Raw genomic sequence first — 21,922 nt, forward strand, 5'->3', positions numbered from 1 at the left:
TGAAAACACAGAAACTACACAAAATAATTAATTTAAAGTGAAAGAGCAATATTGTCACGTCCTGACGATAGAAAACTTTTATTTTCTATGGTAGAGTAGTTCAGGGCGTGACTGGAGGGTTGTTGTAGTTTATATTTTCTATGTGGGGTTCTAGGTTCATTTTTCTATGTTGGTGATTTGTATGATTCCCAATTAGAAGCAGCTGGTTGTCGTCTGTAATTGGGGATCATACTTAAGTAGCATTTTTTCCACCTGTGGGTTATGGGATATTGTTTATGTTTTGAGTTAGTGCACGTAGCATTCTCTGTTAGCCACGGTTCGTTATTAGTTTATTGTTTATTTGTTTTTGTTCATTGCTAAGTTTCACTTTCTAATAAATAATGTGGAACTCAACATTCGCTGCGCCTTGGTCCGACATTCATTACAACGACGAAAGTGACAGAATATCCTATCAAACCAGGACCAAGCAGCGGGTTCACCAGGTGAAGGATTTATGGACATGGGAAGGAGATAATGGAGGACAGCGACGACGACGACAGGGTTCGCGGCTACAGAAAGCCCAAGGACAACCCCAACTTTTTTTTGGGGGGGGGGGGCACATGGAGCTGGCGAATGAGCAGAGGAAGGAGCCAGAGACTGTCAGGGAGGCAATGGCGAAGTTGGGAGAGAGTGAGATGAGAGAGATGTTGTGCAAGTGTGTTCGGCTCAACATCCGACCAGAGGATCCGGTTAGCAGTTTGGTGCAACCTGTGCCGGTTCCATGTTTCTGGCCTCAAGGGCGCCTCTCCAGTCCGGTACGTTATGTGCCTGCTCCTCGCACTTTCCCTCAAAAGTGCGCTTCTACAGCCCAGTACGTCCTGTGCCTGCTCCTCACACTCTCCCTCAAGTGTGCCTTCCCAGTCAGGTACGTCCTGTGCCTGCTCCTCGCACCCTCCCTGAAGTGCGTGTTCCCAGTCAGGTGCGGCCTGTGCCTGCTCCTCGCACTCTCCCTGAAGGACGTGTTCCCATTCAGGTACTTCCTGTACCTGCTCCCCGCACTCGCCCTGAAGTGCGTGTCACCAGTCTGGCGCCATCTGTGCCGGCTATACGCACCAGGTCTCCAGTGTGCCTTCACAGCCCAGTGCGTCCTGTTCCAACTCCACGCACCAGGCCTCCAGTGCGCCTTTCCAGTCCAGAGCTTCCGGCGACAGTTCCCAGTCCAGAACGCTTCCAGTGACAGTTCCCGGTCCGGAGCTTCCGGCGACAGTTCCCGGTCCGGAGCTTCCGGCGACAGTTCCCGGTCCGGAGCTTCCGGCGACGGCCCCCGGTCCGGAGCCTCCGGCGACGGCCCCCGGTCCGGAGCCTCCGGCGACGGCCCCCGGTCCGGAGCCTCCGGCGACGGCCCACGGTCCGGAACCTCCTGCGACGGTCAACCGTCCGGAACCTCCAGCTCCATGGTCGGAGCCTTCCCCTGTGCCAATGCCCAGTCTAAGCATGGTGTCCAGTCCAGCTCCAGGGCCAGAGTCTTATTCTGCGTTGGTGCCAAGTCCAGGCACAACGTCCAGTCCTGCTCTATGGCGGGAGCTTTCCCCTGTGCCGATGTCCAGTCCTGACACGGTGTCTAGCCTGGGTCCATGGCTGGATCCGCGGGATGAGTGGGTTCTTCGGCCCGCACCAGAGCCACCACCAAAGAGGGTGGATCCGCAAGTGGAGCGGGTTCTTCGTCCCGCACCAGAGCCGCCACCGATACTAGACACCCCCCCAACCCTCCCTTTTGGTTTCAGGTTTTGCGGCCGGAGTCCGCACCTTTGGGGGGGGGGGGGGGTACTGTCACGTCCTGACCATAGAAAGCTTTTATTTTCTATGGTAGAGTAGGTCAGGGTGTGACTGGGGGGTTGTCTTAGTTTATATTTTCTATGTGGGGTTCTAGGTTCATTTTTCTATGTTGGTGATTTATATGATTCCCAATTAGAGGCAGCTGGTTGTCATCTGTAATTGAGGGTCATACTTAAGAGGTTATGTAGCATTTTTTCCACCTGTGGGTTATGGGATATTGTTTATGTTTTGAGTTAGTGCACGTAGCATTCTCTGTTAGCCACGGTTCGTTATTAATTTATTGTTTATTTGTTTTTGTTCATTGCTAAGTTTCACGTTCTAATAAATTGGTCCGACATTCATTACAACGACGAACTTTACAAATATGCTGTATACTCGAGGGACCAACAGACTATCTATTATACAGCCTAATGGCTGTTGGAATAAAAGAGTCCCCATATCTATCCGTTTTAATTTTCTTTTGAAGAAGTCTCTTTGCCCTTGTCCGGCTGCTGCTGTGACTGAATTTTGAGTGAAGGGGATGAGTACTGTCCTGTGAAATGTTTCCAAGTTTTAGGAGGATGAGTTTTGTGTACAGGTTGGTGGCTGATTCTTAATCTATACCAATTATCCTTCCCGCCATCTTAATCAAGCGCTGAAGCTTGACTTGGTCTTGCGCTCGCATGTTTCTGAACACGCATATCAGACCAAAGTACAGCACACTCTGCAGGACAGATTTATAGAACATTTGTAAGGTATGGTGGTCAACATTAAAATGGTTCAGTTTGTGTAATAAAAACATTCTTTGTTGCAAATTCTTTATCTTTGCAAAGGCAGTCATTGAATTTCAGTTTGTCTATTTTGATTCTCAGGTACTTATATGTGGTCACTCTATCGACTAGTTCACCATTCATCTTCTTAGTGCGTAGTGGAGTTTTGTTCCTTCTGAAATCAATTTCCATCTCTTTTGTTTCCTTAATGTTTATTTCAAGAAAGTTATCTGCACACCACTGGACAGATTTTGCCGTTTCTCTGTGAAAACCTTGGAGAGGTTTGGTCTGGGTGGAGGAAACCCACAACAACGCTGTCAACTGCATATTAATAAAACATGTGCGGGCTGCGTCAGAGGCTTGACAATCGTTTGTGTACAGTGTGTATAGTATCGGTGAAAGTACGCAACCTTAAAGGGCTTCCGTATTCACCGTTCTAATGTAGATGTATAGCTGACGTAGTTAAACTTCACTTTTTGAGTACGGTCGACTAAACCATTCCAACGTTTCTGCAACTACCTCTCCCTAACAAGCAACGTTTGAAATATGTTCTACCATCTTGTGGCTTTGAGTCAGTGACTCTTATCACATAATGACATTTTAAAGGATCTGTACACAATCAACAGCCTGATCAACTCTACGCAAAGGAGATGTGTGGTGCTGCATGAGGCAAATGGTCACACCAGATACTGACTGGTTTTCTGATCTACGCTCCTACTTTTTTTTAATGGTGTCTAACCAACAGATGCATATCTGTATTCACAGTCATGTGAAAACCATAGATTAGGGCCTAATGAATTTATATTAATTGACTGTTTTCCTTATATGAACTTAATATGAACAGTAAAATCTTTTACATTTTTGCATGTTACATTTACATTTTTGCTCAGTGTATAAACCATCAACTTAGTGAATACCACCATGAAATCTCCTTTATATTTTTTACACACTGATCTATTTTACTATGTCAGTATGTATTTGTTGTCAATGTTTTGCCGTCAAACTGTTGGTAGCTGTGAAAAAAGTCAATATTTGAAGAATTGCAGAGTTAATTGGTGATTAGATGGTTTTTTCATTAAATTAGGCTATTTTCTCTTAAACCATATGGTTAATCTGCTAGAAACTCATGGGAAATATGAAGACCGACATAAAAAATGTATGACTATGTTTTTTAAATAGTTATACAAGTAAATATTACCAAAGTTACAATAGATTGCCATTGATTTTCTGTTAACTACCAAAATTACTGTAGATTCCGGTAACTTTGGTAAACTAACAGTAGCTTTGCAAACCTAGTTATATTAATTGAAGTGCCCTTTAATATAGACCACATGGAAAATCCAATAAATCCTATTTTTTATTTGAATAAAGACTTGCTAACGTGCCAAAGTTCTGCATTTTAACATGTCTCTCTGTGCACTCTCTGTAACTTCAAGGAAGATTTTAACCCACTTAACCCAAGCATTTATCCAAGTTTTCACCATCATTGTAAAGCGCGGTAGACACATTTCGGTTGAATGCATTCAGATGTGCAACTGACTAGGTATCCCCTTTCCCTTCCTCTAGTTATTTATGTTGCCATGACAAAGTCATTGTATTTATTAAATTATTAAATGTGATTAGGGATTCATTTTAAGGTCAAAAAACAAACCTGTCCCCGAATTTAAGGTGAACCCTGTAACGTGAACTCAAATCAAATAAAATTGTATTAGTCACATGCGCCGAATACAACAGGTGTAGACTTTACAGTGAGTAGACCTTACAGTGAAATGCTTACTTACGAACCCCTAACCAACAGTGCAGTTTCAAAAAATATGGATAAGAATAAGAGATAAAAGTAACAAGTAATTAAAGAGCAGCAGTAAAAAATAACAATATATACAGGGGGGTGCCGGTACAGAGTCAATGTGCGGGGGCACAGGTTAGTTGAGGTAATATGTACATGTAGGTAGAGTTAATAAAGTGACAATGCATAGATGACAACAGAGAGTGGCAGTGGTGTGGAGAGGGGAGGGGAGGGGTGGGGCAATGCAAATAGTCTGGGTAGCCATTTGAATAGATGTTCAGGAGTCTTATGGCTTAGGGGTAGAAGCTGTTTAGAAGCCTCTTGGACATAGACTTGGCGCTCCGGTACTGCTTGCCATGCGGTAGCAGAGCGAACAGTCTATGACTAGGGTGGCTGGAGTATTTGACAATTCTTAGTGCCTTCATCTGACACCGCCTGGTATAGAGGTCCTGGATGGCAGGAAGCTTGGCCCCAGTGATGTACTGGGACATTCACACTACCCTTTGTAGTGCCTTGCGGTCGGAGGCCGAGCAGTTGCCATACCAGCAGTGATGCAACCAGTCAGGATGCTCTCTATGGTGCAGCTGTAGAACCTTTTGAGGATCTGAGGACCTTTTGAGGATCAGAGGACCCACACATGCCAAATCTTTTCAGTATCCTGAGGGGGAATAGGTTTTGTCGTGCCCGCTTCACGACTGTCATGGTGTACTTGGACCATGTTCGTTTGTTGGTGACGTGGACACCAAGGAACTTGAAGCTCTCAACCTGCTCCACTGCAGCCCCGTCAATGAGAATGTGGGAGTGCTCGGTCCTCTTTTTCCTGTAGTCCACAATCATCTCCTTTGTCTTGATCATGTTGAGGGAGAGGTTGTTGTCCTGGCACACACACGGCCAGGTCTCAGGTGATCAGGCCTACCACTGTTGTGTCATCTGCAAATGTAATGATGGTGTTGGAGTCGTGCCTGGCCATGCAGTCATGGGAGTACAGGAGGGGGCTGAGCACGCACCCCTGAGGGGCCCCTGTGTTGAGGACCAGCGTGGCGGATGTGTTGTTACCTACCCTTACCACCTGGGGGCGGCCCGTCAGGAAGTCCAGGATCCAGTTGCAGAGGGAGGTGTTTAGTCCCAGGGTCCTTAGCCTATTGATGAGCTTTGAGGGCACTATGGTGTTGAACGCTGAGCTGTAGTCAAAGGATAGCATTCTCACATACAGTTGAAGTCGGAAGTTTACATACACCTTAGCCAAATACATTTAAACTCAGTTTTTCACAATTCCTGACATAAAAATTCCCTGCCTTTGGTCAGTTAGGATCACCACCTTATTTTAAGAATGTGAAATGTCAGAATAATAGTAGAGAGAATGATTTATTACAGCTTTTATTTCTTTCACCACATTCCCAGTGGGTCAGAAGTCTACATGCACTCAATGAGTATTTGGTAGCATTGTCTTTAAATTGCTTAACTTGGGTGAAATGTTTTAGGTAGCCTTCCACAAGCTTCCCACAATAAGTTGGGTGAATTTTGGCCCATTCCTCCTGAGAGAGCTGGTGTAACTGAGTCAGGTTTGTAGGCCTCCTTACGCACACAGGCTTTTCAGTTCTGCCCACAAATTTTCTATGGAATTGAGGTCAGGGCTTTGTGATGGCCACTCCAATACCTTGACTTTGTTTGATTTTCCCATGATCTCAAGCAAAGAGGCACTGAGTTTGAAGGTAGGCCTTGAAATACATCCACAGTTACACCTCCAATTGACTCAAATTATGTCAATTAGCCTATCAGAAGCTTCTAAAGGCACAGTCAACTTAGTGTATGTAAACTTCTGACCCACTGGAATTGTGGTACAGTGAATTATAAGTGAAATAATCTGTCTGTAAACAATTGTTGGAAAAATGACTTGTGTCATGTCCTAACCGACTTGCCAAAACTGTAGTTTGTTAACAAGAAATGTGTGCAGTGGTTGAAAAACGAGTTTTAATGACTCCAACCTAAGTGTATGTAAACTTCCGACTTCAACTGTAGTTGTTCCTTTTGTCCAGGTGGGAAAGGGCAGTGTGGAGTGCAATAGAGATTGCATCATCTGTGGTTCTGTTGGGGCGGTTATGCAAACGGAGTGGGTCTAGGGTTTCTGGGATGATGGTGTTGATGTGAGCCATGACCAGCTTTTGAAAGCACTTCATGGCTACAGACGTGAGTGCTACAGGTCAGTAGTCATTTAGGTAGGTTACCTTAGTGTTCTTGGGCACAGGCACTATGGTGGTCTGCTTAAAACATGTTGGTATTACAGACTCGGACAGGGAGAGATTGAAAATGTCAGTGAAGACACTTGCTAGTTGGTCAGCGCATGCTCACAGTACACGTCTTGGTAATCCATCTGGCCATGCGGCCTTGTGAACGTTGACCTGTCTAAAGGTCTTACTCACATCGGCTGCGGAGAGCGTGATCACACAGTCTTCCGGTACAGCTGGTGCTTTCATGCATGTTTCAGTGTTATTTGCCTTGAAGCGAGCATAGAAGTAGTTTAGCTCGTCTGGGCAGCTTTTGGCTGTGCTTCCCTTTGTAGTCTGTAATGGTTTGCAAGCCCTGCCACATCCGACGAGCGGTGTAGTATGACTTGATCTTAGTCCTGTACTGATGCTTGCCAGTTTTATGGTTCGTCTGAGGGCATAGCGGGATTTCTTATAAGCTTCCGGGTTAGAGTCCCGCTCCTTGAAAGCGGCAGCTCTAGCCTTTAGCTCAGTGCAAATGCTGCCTGTAATCCATGGCTTCTGGTTGGGGTATGTACGTACGGTCACTGTGGGGACGACATCATCGACACACTTATTGATGAAGCCAATGACAGATGTGGTGTACTCCACAATGCCATTGGAGGAATCCCGGAACATATCTGCGCTAGCAAAACAGTCCTGTACCTTAGCATCTGCTTCATCTGACCAGTTTTTTATTGATCTAGTCACTGGTGCTTCTTGCTTTAATTTTTCTTGTAAGCAGGAATCAGGAGGATGGAATTATGGTCGGATTTGCCAAATGGAGGGCGAGGGAGAGCTTTGTATGCGTCTCTGTTTGAGCAGTATAGGTGGTCCAGAGTTCTTTTCCTTCTGGACCACATTTAACATGCTGATAGAAAATTGGTAAAATTGATTTAAGTTTCCCTGCATTACAGTCCCCGGCTACTAGGATCGCTGCCTCTGGGTGAGAGTTTTCTTGTTTGCTTATGGTGGAATACAGCTCATTCAATGCAATCTTAGTGCCAACCTGTGACTGAGGTGGTATGTAAACAGCTACGAAGAATACAGATGAGAACTCTCTCGGTAGGTAGTGTGGTCTACAGCTTATCATGATATACTCAACCTCAGGTGAGCAATAGCTCGAGACTTCCTTAGATATAGTGCACCAGCTGTTATTTACAAAAATACATAGTCCGCCGCCCCTTGTCTTACCAGACGCCGCTGTTCTATCTTGCCAGACATCGTGTAACCAGCCAGCTGTATGTTGATATTGTCGTCGTTCAGCCACGACTCCGTGAAGCATAAGATGTTACAGTTTTGAATGTCCCATTGGTAGTTTAATCTTCCCTGTAACTCGTACATTTTATTGTCCAAAGATTGCATGTTTGTTAGCAAAATTGAGGGAAGTGGGGGGTTATTCGATCGCCTCCGAATTCTCAGAAGGCAGCCCGCTCTCCAGCCTCTCTTTCTCCACCTCCTCTTCACGCAGGTCACAGGGGTCGGGGCCTGTTCCTGAGGGAGCCGTATATCCTTCACCTCGGGCTTGTCAGAGTCGTGAAAGAAGAAAAAGGATTCTGCTAGTCCGTGGTGAGTAATCTCAGTCCTGATGTCTAGAAGTTATTTTCGGTCATAAGAGACAGGAGTGGCAACATTATGTACTAAATTAGTTAAAGAAACTAGTTACAAACAACGCAGATAAACAAACAAACAAAAAACAATCGGTTGGGGGCACGTAAAACGTCTGCCTTCTGCTCTGGCGCCATCTTATTATCTGAATTGTAATTTTAATATCGTAAAACAATTCATTTTTTTCCTCCAATCTTTTTCAAGAAACATTGAGCATCTATAGACAAATTGTAGTGTAAAAGCAGGTGAGCTGTTTGTACTATTTTTGGTAATTTGCTGGTGTTTTGTGGTGGAAAACTGAGTGAGTGACGCATAACACGTCAACCCTGTTGTAACCCATAGATAGACAGGCTAGAAATGTTTTAACAATTTCATTTTTTTTGTGAAGCTTGCATTCAACTGCCCCTCCCTGTTGCACACAATAAGATTCAAATTTTTCCTGTCACATAGAGATGTATGGCTGATTTAAGATTAAACTGTCAACCCTGTTATCGTCAACCCTGTTACGGTCAACCCTGTTACTATATTTGGCACTTAATAGGAACTTCCTATAGTATTTTTTTTGAGATGGGAAAATGTGTTTTTTATTAAGTTGAACATTTGTTCTTTATGGCAGAATGTTAAAATTAGGTAAAATCAAACAGTTTTTTTCACCAAGTTACACATCTCAAAAAGGCCCCAAATTGGTAGAACGACCCACGTACGGACACAGACACGGACAGGAACAGCAGGACATAATGTAGGAACTACAGTACATTAAACAGAGAAAACAGAAACAGAAAACAGAAACAGAAAAGAAAAAAAAAGTATGAAATGTATGCACTCACTACTGTAAGTCGCTCTGGATAAGAGCGTCTGCCAAATTACTAAAATGTAAATGTAAATGTTGTACTCACCATACTGACAACTGGGCCCATTGAAGCCAGCAGGACAGTCACAAAGCTGGGAGCTGGAGCGGGAGCCCTCCCGACACTGGCCCCCGTTGAAGCACACGCCGTAGCTACACACAGCTGGAGGATGGCACCGGGACGGGATGGATGGGGTCGGAGACGGAGAGAAAGAAAGAGGAGAAGAGATAAGAGGAGCAGAAGCACCTGGCTGCTGTCACAGAATGTCAACATCTGCAGTGGGACAGTTTGACCTATCAGGGCCTCTTCAGTTCCCTGTTAACACCTGATTGAGAGGGACCTTGATGTTCCTGCTGTTACATTAACCACGCTAACAGGGCTCCCTCCTCCAGTTGGCTCTCTTCAAGGAGGAGAGTGGCTTTCAGGCACATTACCATGTGAAAAAAAAGTAATCGTAATGTTTTTGGGAGAAAATGAATCAGCTGGGATAGTTTAACCCTGAGTGAAATAAATAAATAGGACATAATCAACCCCCCACCCCCATGGTCACATAACAATCTGCTCTGAAACTGAATATATGGCCCATGTCTCCACACAGACAAAGATCATGCATCCAGTACTATTAGCATGAGGTGAGACAGAGAGCCACAGGCTGTAGGACATCAATCTAGGAGAGAGACGGCCCTATCTGGCTAAATCCCCAGAGTCGAACAACTTATCTCGTTGAGACGTGTGAAATCCGTGGAATTGGAATAAACAAACACCTCAAACCACTAGGTAGCCTACGCCACGTGAATCCAGCACAGAAGTGTAGGCATCGCATTCTACACACTCATATAACTCACATCCTCTCTCTCCTTCACCTCCAAGCTAATGTGTGTGTGTGTGTGTGTGTGTGTGTGTGTGTGTGTGTGTGTGTGTGTGTGTGTGTGTGTGTGTGTGTGTGTGTGTGGTGTGTGTGTGTGTGTGTGTGTGTGTAGTGTGTGTGTGTAGTGTGTAGGATCTCTGTACACTACACAGCAAGGTACAGGAGAGCAAGCCAAGCCTCATGTTTCGCTCCATTAAGAAGGGTGCAGGCTACAGTGTGACGGCTACAGAGTACCAGAGGATTGACGCTTGTGTTTGCACACACCCATGTTGGCACTAGCAGTACTAAGGCTCAGGGAGAGGAGATGTACGGAACACCTAATCATGGCAGGAATGCCCGCTCTTCTCCAAGGCGATTAGACAGGAACCTCTCAAAAGATGTAGTTTCTGCCAGATCGGCATTTTTCTGCTAATCTAATCCGATCGGCAGCTGCATGACCAATTCCCACTCCCAGTCCTTTTTGGAGCCATATATGGGCCACGTATGTGCCTGTTATTATTAATAACGACATGCCAACCAAAGATCTGAGGTGGTGTGCAGTTCAACATGGGCAATAAAAATGAGTGACAAGATATACTACCAACAAATCAGTGTACTTTTTTAAACTACAGCAAAAGGAGAAAATAGTTTGGCAATCTGTAAATGCCTTCCTCGAAAAACAATTAAAAACTAATTATTTTTCCTTTCAACATTCTGCATAAGGAAATGTCCAATATGTCTGTGTTACTCATGATCTCGACAGGTGTTTTTTTCTCTAGCTATAGGTGTCATCTGTCATGGTAACAGCAGCTCCTCTCAATGCTAGACAGCTTCATAATGAACAGCCAGCTATTGATTTCACAGGTGGGTTACATCAGCATGAGAGGAGACAGAGATGGGAACATTGGAAAATAGAGCCATTGATGTAAAGAAAACTAGAGAATGACCGATAATGTTATGTTATAGTCTACCAGTCCTTCTTTATCGGCTTTGCCCATAGTCCCTCTACATAGCAAAACATCTGCTATGCCAGCCACCACTCACCGGTTGAGCACTGCATAATGTCGAGGAATGTCTACCTGGGAAAATCATCAGCAAGCAGTAAGATACTGTAGCTCATTCTACAACAGAAAGGTGCTGTATTGAGAAACGAGTCAACTGACACAGTGACCAAAATCTAACTGTTGCAAATATTAGTTTAATTCACTAATAATAAGGCTTGTGTCGACGTCATATTTGGTGATTGTCGTAATAGGGAAAGAAGGAAGTGTTTAAAAATGCCTAAATAAAGGTTGTCAATAGGTAAAGCTACCTAAGAATCTTCCTGCATGTTTATGGACCAAGAAAGCTGTAGATCAGTGTGGGTGTGTTCTCACTTCTCGAACTATGGGCAGATTTGAGTCAGACAGAATGTGCATCATCGTTTCAATCTTCTTTCCTACCCTCACTCTCCTTGTTAGATATTATGTACATTTATGGATTGGTAGCAAATGTCATCGCCATTGATCTAGTTATCATAGTAGAAGTAAACAGCAACAAATGATATGAGCAATAGAGAGAGATGTGAAAGGGATCAGAGTTACGGCCTCGCTCTATCAAATCATAGCAGTAGGATCAAGTTACGACCCGCTCATTTCTTGCCAGATGGCTGAACTAGCCAATTGAGTTGTTTTGATTTTCGACCTGGCAGCTGAGTTGTTTAGAAATGCGTCCTGACAGCTGAAGAAAATACTTTTCACAAATCATGACGTTACATTGGGTTAATTTGCATTGAACATATGTTCTTTTATATTCTCAAACTAACAGAAGTGCCTATCAGGTGCATAGGCATGGCCCAGGCCCCCGCCCCTGGGGAGCCAGGCCCACCCAATCAGATTAAGCATATCCAATGTTTATGCTAGTTACTTATCAGTGTTCCAAAAGGGACATTATTTGTCCTTTTTAACATGCAAACACCATCAAAGACAGTACAAGTCAAAAGTTTGGACACACCTACTCATTCAAGGGTTTTTATTTATTTTTACTATTTTCTACATTGTAGAATAATAGTGAAGACATCAGAACTATGAAATAACACATATTGAATGATGTAGTAATCAAAAAAGTGTTAAACAAATCAAAATATATTTTATATTTGAGATTCTTCAAATAGCCACCCTTTGCCTTGATGACAGCTTTGCACACTCTTGGCATTGAAGGCAGGTAGCCTAGTGGTTAGAGCGTTGGACTAGTAACTGAAAAGTTGCAAGATCGAATCCCCGAGTTGACAAGGTACAAATCTGTCGTTCTGCCCCTGAACAAGGAAGTTAATCCATTGTTCCTAGGCTGTCATTGAAAATAGGAATTTGATCTTAACTGAATTGCCTAGTTAAATAAAGGTAAAATAAAACATTCTCCTATGAGAAATGAGGTGTGTCAATGTTTGTCTGGTACTGGAGAATTTGTAGCAAGCAGTGCACTGGGTTAATAAGATTTGATGAAATATAACAGAACAGATTAATTGGAATGACATTCACTCTCATGAGATGGGTTGCCAAAAAGAACTAACTGAGAGCCAAACCCCATATAATTAACAAATATGACTGTATTGAGGCATATGTAACTGTGCTTCTATGGCTATATACTATACACCATGCCATGGACTATTTAATTTGTTAATTTAGCAAACAAGTCAACTCATAATCCAGTGCCTTTATCACAGTCAACAACACATATATTTTAGCTTTAAAAATGCTAAACTCTATCTATCTCAGCTTTATAATGGCAAAATGTGTAGAATAGCATGAGATTAGCTATAAAACTGCACATTTAGCTATAAACCCGTCACTGAGAAGAAATTATGTGTCTTCGCCAGAAAGGGGGAGGGAGCAGAATCATTTCAGTCCTCTCTCTCAACAGCTCCAGAAGAATCCCTGGAGTGTGAGGCGAAGTCTAAACATCTTGACGTCCTCCTGGCCCTGTGCTCAGACACCTGGTCAGCTCTGTGTCTATGCGCAGCAGTCCACAAGTCCCCTCAGACCTCACTCAACAATACCCAACACAGTTCCAACACAACCCCCTCCGCCCTCAATCAACTAATACCCATCACAGCTCCAACAACCAACACAACACATTGGTGTAAAATACTTAAGTAAAAATACGTTTAAAGTACTACTTCAGTAGTTTTTTGGGGTATCTGTACTTGACTTTATTTTATTTATATTTTTAACAACTTTTAATTTTACTTCACTACTTTCCTAAAGAAAATTATCTTATTTTTACTCCATACATTTTCCCTGACACCCAAAAGTACTCATTACATTTTGAATGCTTAGCAGAACATTAAAATGGTCCATTTCACACTCCACCCTCACTCAACAAATACCTAACATCAGTTCATTCGGAAAGAATTCAGACCCCTTGACCTTTTCCACATTTTGTTACATTATAGCCTTATTCTAAAATGGATTAAATCGTTTTTTTCCCCCACATCAATCTACACACCTACCCCATAATAACAAAGCAACATTTTTTGCAAATGTACACTACCGGTCAAAAGTTTTAGAACACCTCCTTATTCAAATGTTTTTCTTTATTTTAACTTTTTTCTACATTGTAGAATAATAGTGAAGACATCATAACTATGAAATAACACATATGGAATCATGAGGTAACCAAAAAAGTGTTAAAAAAAATCTAAATATATTTTATATTTGAGATTGTTCAAATAGCCACCCTTTGCCTTGATGACAGCTTTGCACACTCTTGGCATTCTCTCAACCAGATTCATGAGGTGGAATGCATTTCAATGAACAGGTGTGCCTTCTTAAAAGTTAATTTATGGAATTTCTTTCCTTCTTAATGAGCCAATCAGTTGTGTTGCGACAAGGCAGGGGGGTATACAGAAGATAGCCCTTTTTGATAAAATACCAAGCATATTATGGCAAGAACAGCTCAAATAAGCAAAGAGAAATGACAGTCCATCATTTATTTATTTATTTATTTATTTATTCACCTTTATTTAACCAGGTAGGCTAGTTGAGAACAAGTTCTCATTTGCAACTGCGACCTGGCCAAGATAAAGCGTAGCAATTTGACACATACAACAACACAGAGTTACACATGGAATAAACAAAACATACAGTCAATAATACAGTAGAACAAAAGAAAACAAAAAGTCTATATATAGTGAGTGCAAATTAGGTAATAAGGTTAAGGCAATAAATAGGCCAAGGTGGCGAAGTAATTACAATACAGCAATTAAACACTGGAATGGTAGATGTGCAGAAGATGAATGTGCAAGTAGAGATACTGGGGTGCAAAGGAGCAAGATAAATAAATAAATACAGTATGGGGATGAGGTAGGTAGATAGATGGGCTGTTTACAGATGGGCTATGTACAGGTGCAGTGATATGTGAGCTGCTCTGACAGCTGGTGCTTAAAGCTAGTGAGGGAGATATGAGTCTCCAGCTTCAGAGATTTTTGCAGTTCGTTCCAGTCATTGGCAGCAGAGAACTGGAAGGAAAGGCGGCCAAAGAGGAATTGGCTTTGGGGGTGACCAGTGAGATATACCTGCTGGAGCGCATGCTACGAGTGGGTGCTGCTATGGTGACCAGTGAGCTGAGATAAGGCGGGGCTTTACCTAGCAGAGACTTGTAGATAACCTGTAGCCAGTGGGTTTGGCGACGAGTATGAAGCGAGGGCCAACCAACAAGAGTGTACAGGTCGCAATGGTGGGTAGTGTATGGGGCTTTGGTGACAAAACGGATGGCACTGTGATAGACTGCATCCAGTTTGTTGAGTAGAGTGTTGGAGGCTATTTTATAGATGACATCACCGAAGTCGGGGATCGGTAGGATGGTCAGTTTTACGAGGGTGTGTTTGGCAGCATGAGTGAAGGATGCTTTGTTGCGATATAGGAAGCCAATTCTAGATTTAATTTTGGATTGGAGATGCTTAATATGAGTCTGGAAGGAGAGTTTACAGTCTAACCAGACACCCAGGTATTTGTAGTTCTCCACGTATTCTAAGTCAGAGCCGTCCAGAGTAGTGATGCTGGACGGGCGAGCAGGTGCGGGCAGTGATCGATTGAATAGCATGCATTTAGTTTTACCTGCGTTTAAGAGCAGTTGGAGGCCACGGAAGGAAAGTTGTATGGCATTGAAGCTCGTCTGGAGGTTAGTTAACACAGTGTCCAAAGAGGGGCCAGAAGTATACAGAATGGTGTCGTCTGCGTAGAGGTAGATCAGAGAATCACCAGCAGCAAGAGCAACATCATTGATGTATACAGAGAAGAAAGTCGGCCCGAGAATTGAACCCTGTGGCACACCCATAGAGACTGCCAGAGGTCCGGACAACAGGCCCTCCGATTTCACACACTGAACTCTATCAGAGAAGTAGTTGGTAAACCAGGCGAGGCAATCATTTGAGATACCAAGGCTGTCGAGTCTGCCAATAAGAATGTGGTGATTGACAGAGTCGAAAGCCTTGGCCAGGTCGATGAATACGGCTGCACAGTAATGTCTCTTATCGATGGCGGTTATGATGTCGTTTAGGACCTTGAGCGTGGCTGAGGTGCACCCATGACCAGCTCTGAAACCAGATTGCATAGCGGAGAAGGTACGGTGGGATTCGAAATGGTCGGTAATCTGTTTGTTAATTTGGCTCTAAGGCATGACGGTCAGTCAATACGGAACATTTCAATAACTTTTAAAGTTTCTTCAAGTGCAGTCGCAAAAACCATCAAGCGCTATGATTAAACTGGTTACCTCTGCTGCAGAGGATAAGATTATTAGAGTTACCAGCCTCAGAAATTGCAGCCCAAATAAATGCTTCACAGAGTTCAAGAAACAGACACATCGCAACATCAACTGTTTAGAGGAGACTGTGTGAATCAGGCCTTCATGGTCGAATTGATGCAAAGAAACCACTACTAAAGGACACAAATAATAAGAAGAGACTTGCTTGGGCCAAGAAACACAAGCAATCAACATTAGACCAGTGGAAATGTGTCATTTGGTCTGGAGTTCATATTGGAGATTTTTGGTTCTAACCGCTGTGTCTTTGTGAGACGCGGTGTTGGTGAACGGATGATCTCCACAATTGTATTTCCCACCGAAAAGCAGGGAGGCTTTTGCTATATTTTGCTACATTGTAAATACTTCACCACCATGGACTATTTATTGCCTTACCTCCCTTATCCTACGTCATTTGCACATACTGTATATATACTTTTCTACTGTATTATTGACTGTATGTTTGTTTATTCCATGTGTAACTCTGTGTTGTTGTAAGTGTTGAACTGCTTTGCTTTATCTTGGCCAGGTCGCAGTTGCAAATGAGAACTTGTTCTCAACTAGCCTACCTGGTTAAATAAAGATGAAATAAAAAATACAAATAAAAGGAGGAGGTGTTATGGCTACCACAGCATTCTGCAGTGATACACAACTCCATCTGCTTTGGGCTTAGTGGGACTATCAATTGTTTTCAACAGGATAATGACCCAACACACCTCCAGGCTGTGTAAGGGCTATTTGACCAAGATGGAGAGTGATGGAGTGCTGCATCAGATGACCTGGCCAGCACAATCCTCCGACCTCAACTAAATTGAGATGGTTTGGGATGAGTTGGACCGCAGAGTGAAGGAAAAGCTGCCAACGAGTGCACAGCACATGTGGGAACTCCTTCATGACTGTTGTAAAAACATTCCAGGTTAAGAGAATATGAACAGTGTGCAAACCTGTCATCAAGGAAAAGGGTGGCTAGTTGAAGAATCTCAATATAAGATATATTTTGATTTGTTTAAAACTTTTGGGGATTACTACATGATTCCATATGTGTTATTTCATAGTTTTGATGTCATCAATATTATTCTACAATGTAGAAAATAGTACAAATAAAGAAAAACCAATGAATGAGTAGGTGTTCTAAAACTTTTGACCGGTAGTGTATTAAAAATAAAAACTGAAATATCACATTTACATAAGTATTCACACCCTTTACTCAGTGCTTTGTTGAAGCACCTTTGGCAGCGATTACAGCCTCGAGTCTTCTTGGGTATGACGCTACAAGTTTGGCACACCTGTATTTGGGGAGTTTCTTTCATTCTTCTCTGCAGATCCTCTCAAGCTCTGTCAGATTGGATGGGGAGCGTTGCTGCACAGCTATTTTCAGGTCTCTCCAGAGATGTTCGATTGGGTTCAATTCCGGGCTCTGGCTGGGCCACTCAAATTCAGAGACTTATCCCGAAGCCACTCCTGCTTTGTCTTGGCTGTGTGCTTAGAGTTGGTGTCCTGTTGGAAGGTGAACCTTTGCTCCAGTCTGAGGTCCTGACCCCTCAGGAGCTGGTTTTCATCATGGATCTCTCTGTACTTTTCTCAGTTCACCTTTCCCTCAATCCTGACTACTCTCCCTGCTGCTGAAATACATCCCCACAGCATGACACTATCACCACCATGCTTCACCATAGGGATGATGCCAGGTTTCCTCCAGACGTTGGCATTCAGGCCAAAGAGTTCCATCTTGGTTTTATCAAACCAGAGAATCTTGTTTCTCGTGGTCTGGGAGTCCTTTATGTGCCTTTTGGCAAACTCCAAGTGCCTTTTACTGAGGAGTGGCTTCCGTATGGCCACTCTACCATAAAGGCCTGATTGGTGGAGCTCTGTCAGAGTGACCATCGGGTTATTGGTCACCTCCCTGACCAAGGCCCTTCTCCCCCGATTGCTCAGTTTGGCCAGATGGCCAGCCCTAAGAAGAGTCTTGGTGGTTCCAAACGTCTTCAATTTAAGAATGATGGAGGCCACTGTCCTCTTGGGGACCTTCAATGCTGCAGAAATGTTTTGGTACCCTTCCCCAGATCTGTGCCTTGACACAATCCTGTCTTGGAGCTCCACGGACAATTCCTTCGCCTCATGGCTTGGTTTTTGCTCTGACATGCACTGTCAACTGTGGGACCTTATATAGACAGGTGTGTGCCTTTCCAATCATTTACCACAGGTGGACTCCAATCAAGTTGTAGAAAAATCTCAAGGATGATCAATGGAAACGGGATGCACCTGAGCTCAATTTCGAGTCTCATAGTAAAGGGTCTGAATACTTATGTAAATAAGGTATTTCTGTCTTTTATTTTGAATACATTTGCAAAAAAATCTAAAAACCTGTTTTCACTTTGTCATTATGGGGTTGTATATAGATTGATGAGGATTTTAGAATAAGGCTGTAACGTAACAAAAAAAGTTAAGGGGTCTGAATACTTTGCGAATGCACTGTCTACATCTTTGTGTTCCCAAATACAGCTGATCAACTGATGCAAATTCATCAGAACAACAACATTATTAACAGCTGTGAAAGACCATCAGAAGTAGCCACTTTCCAATGCAATTAAAAACCACTGGCAAGGAAGCGAGGAGTCAAACCACCCTGAAGTTTTCAATATGTCACAAGTGGCAAACAAGACGCTTGTACCTTTCCCCCTCCAAGAAATGTGAGAAATTAACTTCTTGCCAGCTAACCATGGAGAGCATTTTCCCGCCGCACGCTCTCCACCCTTACACTGCTTAATCTCCCTTGAAATAATTCCTTAACTTGCCGTGCAGCACGGCAAATGGCGTAACACTCACTCTCATCGTTCTCTGTGATTGCCTCCACTCTGTTACAAAGACACCTTGTCTGAGGGGATTAGCTGCTTCCACAGAGAAACAGAGATAGGTCAATGAGTCGCACTGCCACCAGACGGACGCTGGAGTCCAAGGAGCAGGTGTCACCAGCTCAGCCTCTGACATGGCCTCCACATCCTAACAGAAGCAGTGTATCTTTATAGTCTATGATGAGGGTCTGTTTGTTTAGGTTGTGTCCATATGTTTAACCCCAGATTGAGAGACAAAGGGAGCAGATTTACAGTAATTCGTAGGCATTTTAATCATATAAATAAATAATATTTAACTAGGCAAATCAGTTAAGAACAAATTCTTATTTACAATGATGGTATACCGGGGAACAGTGGGTTAACAGCCTTGTCCAGGGGCAGAATGATAGATTTTTACCATGTCAGCTCTGGGATTGGATCCAGCAACCTTTCGGTTACTGGCCCAACGCTCTAACCACTAGGTTACCTGCCGCATAAAAGCTCCACCCTGCCATCTCCATTTGTGTAAGTAATTGGTACACACGAAGAGCAGCACTATAGTTTGAGGCAGCAAATCAGGTTTTGCTTTGCAGAGGAATGTATAAAATCAAAGGGTTCTCACAGTAGCCAGGATATGCCAAGGGCAGCACTGTCAGAAGGTCCTCGTCATCAGAACGACTTTAAATACCCCTGAAGAATGGTTTCAGGGACATTCCAAAAATGTATATTTCAAGCCTGTCTCCTAAATCACTTGTCTTAGTATGTAATGTTGATGGATGTATCTGAATGGGGATATCCCTGAAGGTAGGATACACAGATTTCCATGTGCAGTGGGAGGATGTGGGTGGAAACCTGGTGGCTAAACTGAATTACTCAAAATGTCTCCCTGTCTGGCAGTGTTGGTCACAGACAAGATAACAAGTACTAGATACATAGGTGGAGGAGAATAGGAAGAGGATATTTGTGGTACATTTTACACTTTCCTGCTTTTCATACACAGTGTTTATCATGGACATGATAAACCTAAATGAAAACATCCCAAGACAATGAGCTTGGCCTCTATGACTCGGAGACAACACGCCATGCCAGTCTGTTTTTGTATGTGCGTGTCTGTGAACAGAGACCTGGCCGGGTGGTGCCAGAATAACAACCTATCCCTCAACGTAACCAAGACTAAGGAGATGATTGTGGACTACAGAAAAAGGAGGACCGAGCACGCCCCCATTCTCATCGACGGGGATGTAGTGGAGCAGGTTGAGAGCTTCAAGTTCCTTGGTGTCCACATATACAACAAACTAGAATGGTCCAAACACACCAAGACAGTCATGAAGAGGGCACGACAAAGCCTATTCCCCCTCAGGAAACTAAAAATATTTGGCACGGGTCCTGAGATCCTCAAAAGGTTCTACAGCTGCAACATCGAGAGCATCCTGACTGGTTGCATCACTGCCTGGTACGGCAATTGCTCGGCCGCTGATCGCAAGGCACTACAGAGGGTAGTGAGTACGGCCCAGTACATTACTGGGGCTAAGCTGCCTGCCTTCCAGGACTTCTACACCAGGCGGTGTCAGAGGAAGGCCCTAAAAATTGTCAAAGACCCCAGCCACCCCAGTCATAGACTGTTCTCTCTACTACCGCATGGCAAGCGGTACTGGAGTGCCAAGTCTAGGACAAAAAGGATTCTCAATAGTTTTTACCCCCAAGCCATAAGACTCCTGAACAGGTAATCAAATGGCTACCCGGACTATTTGCATTGTGCCCCCCCGAAACCCCTCTTTTTACGCTGCTGCTACTCTCTGTTTATCATATATGCATAGTCACTTTAACTATACATTCATGTACATACTACCTCAATTGGGCCGACCAACCAGTGCTCCCGCACATTGGCTAACCGGGCTATCTGCATTGTGTCCCCCCCACCACCCACCAACCCCTCTTTTACGCTACTGCTACTCTCTGTTTATCATATATGCATAGTCACTTTAACCATATCTACGTGTACATACTACCTCAATCAGCCTGATTAACCGGTGTCTGTATGTAACCTCGCTACTTATATAGCCTCGCTATTGTATATAGCCTGTCTTTTTACTGTTGTTTTATTTCTTTTCCCACCTATTGTTCACCTAATACCTTTTTTGCACTATTGGTTAGAGCCTGTAAGTAAGCATTTCACTGTAAGGTCTACACCTGTTGTATTCGGCGCACGTGACAAATAAACTTTGATTTGATTTGATTTATCCCTGGGATGCAGTGTTTCTCCACACACACAAAGACCACCCATGGACAGCCACAGTCTCCTCGTCCCTCTGGCCCGGTACACATGTACATCCGCCAGCCTGGTCCCTCCCGCCACAAAAGGGGGCCAGTTCCCATTCAGCAGTTAACGAGGGCGACAAACTGGTGGAGCCATTGTCCCTGCTCCTCTGCTCCTCACTCCCTGTCACAAAGCTCATTGTTGCCATCAATCAACATAACTGCCCGCTTCCACTCTTGACTGTCCCGGGCCATTCTCCAGCCAACTCGCTGGGGATGAACTCTTAGCTCATTGAATGGACCTTAGAATGGAGGAGAAGTGGACGGAAGTCTCTAGAAGCACCATCAGCAAGTCAAGGACTCTTACCCTCAGGAAAGTCAGATAGTCATCAAGCCAATTGGTGCTTCTCAAAACACACAAAAATAAATCTATTTCAATGGGTCACCTAAGCAACACTTTAGTTTTGAACCAAATGATGCATTTGCATGCACTTCCACATGCACATGAACAGTGGCAAATGGAATTCAGGCCAGTTAGAACACATGTCAGTGTGCACTAATTACCTCCTCGTAGGAAAGGTTCCTATTGCGTGCACTGCCCCAGGATTCTCAGTCAAATCAGGCCTTTGCAACCAAAATGTTGGGTTTTATGGCATGTGCTGGACAAAGAGGGTGTCTTCAAAAACCATTAGGTCTGCACTTTAACTTTGATTACATACAATGGCTACCATCTGCCATTGGGATAGCCTGATACTACAGTCTAAGAATCCCAGCTATGCCATGTCACTGGGATGCTTTACAAGTAAAGCTTGCCCCACACTATCTTAAATCAGAATGAGAAGACAGGGAATAGAAAGACTAGGAATGGGGAGGAGGGGGAGGGACAGCACAGAAGGAGGGAGCCGTGACAATAACCAGACATATTTCAAATGTTTTACCATTCTCAAGCCTTACATATGACCAAATAAGAGTATATCTTAGTAGAGGATGAGGGAGAACTCGACAAGAGGAGCCAGTAAGTCGGAAAATGCCCACAGCGAAAGAGAACAGCTGGACTGTAGATATGGCCGAGAGATGGGGAGACAAGAAGGACGATAGAAGAGAACCAAACGGAGGAGAGCGAGGGAGAGAGGGATGGAGGGAGAGGGTTGGAAAGGGGGCTGTTAG

General features: G+C 43.8%; 1 protein-coding gene across 1 annotated transcript in view; it reads right to left on the reverse strand.

The window, feature by feature from the left end:
* The window catches only part of LOC106565913 (uncharacterized), a 104,824-nt gene that overhangs the window by 74,926 nt on the left and 7,976 nt on the right, over positions 1-21,922 (reverse strand). The window contains exon 4 of the mRNA XM_014133599.3: positions 9,098-9,211. Within this exon, the coding sequence (XP_013989074.3) occupies positions 9,098-9,211 (114 nt within the window). The remainder of the gene's footprint in view (positions 1-9,097; positions 9,212-21,922) is intronic.

The sequence above is a fragment of the Salmo salar genome, chromosome 12 (assembly GCF_965601325.2).
Source record: "Salmo salar chromosome 12, fSalSal1, whole genome shotgun sequence".
Classification (NCBI taxonomy): domain Eukaryota; kingdom Metazoa; phylum Chordata; class Actinopteri; order Salmoniformes; family Salmonidae; genus Salmo; species Salmo salar.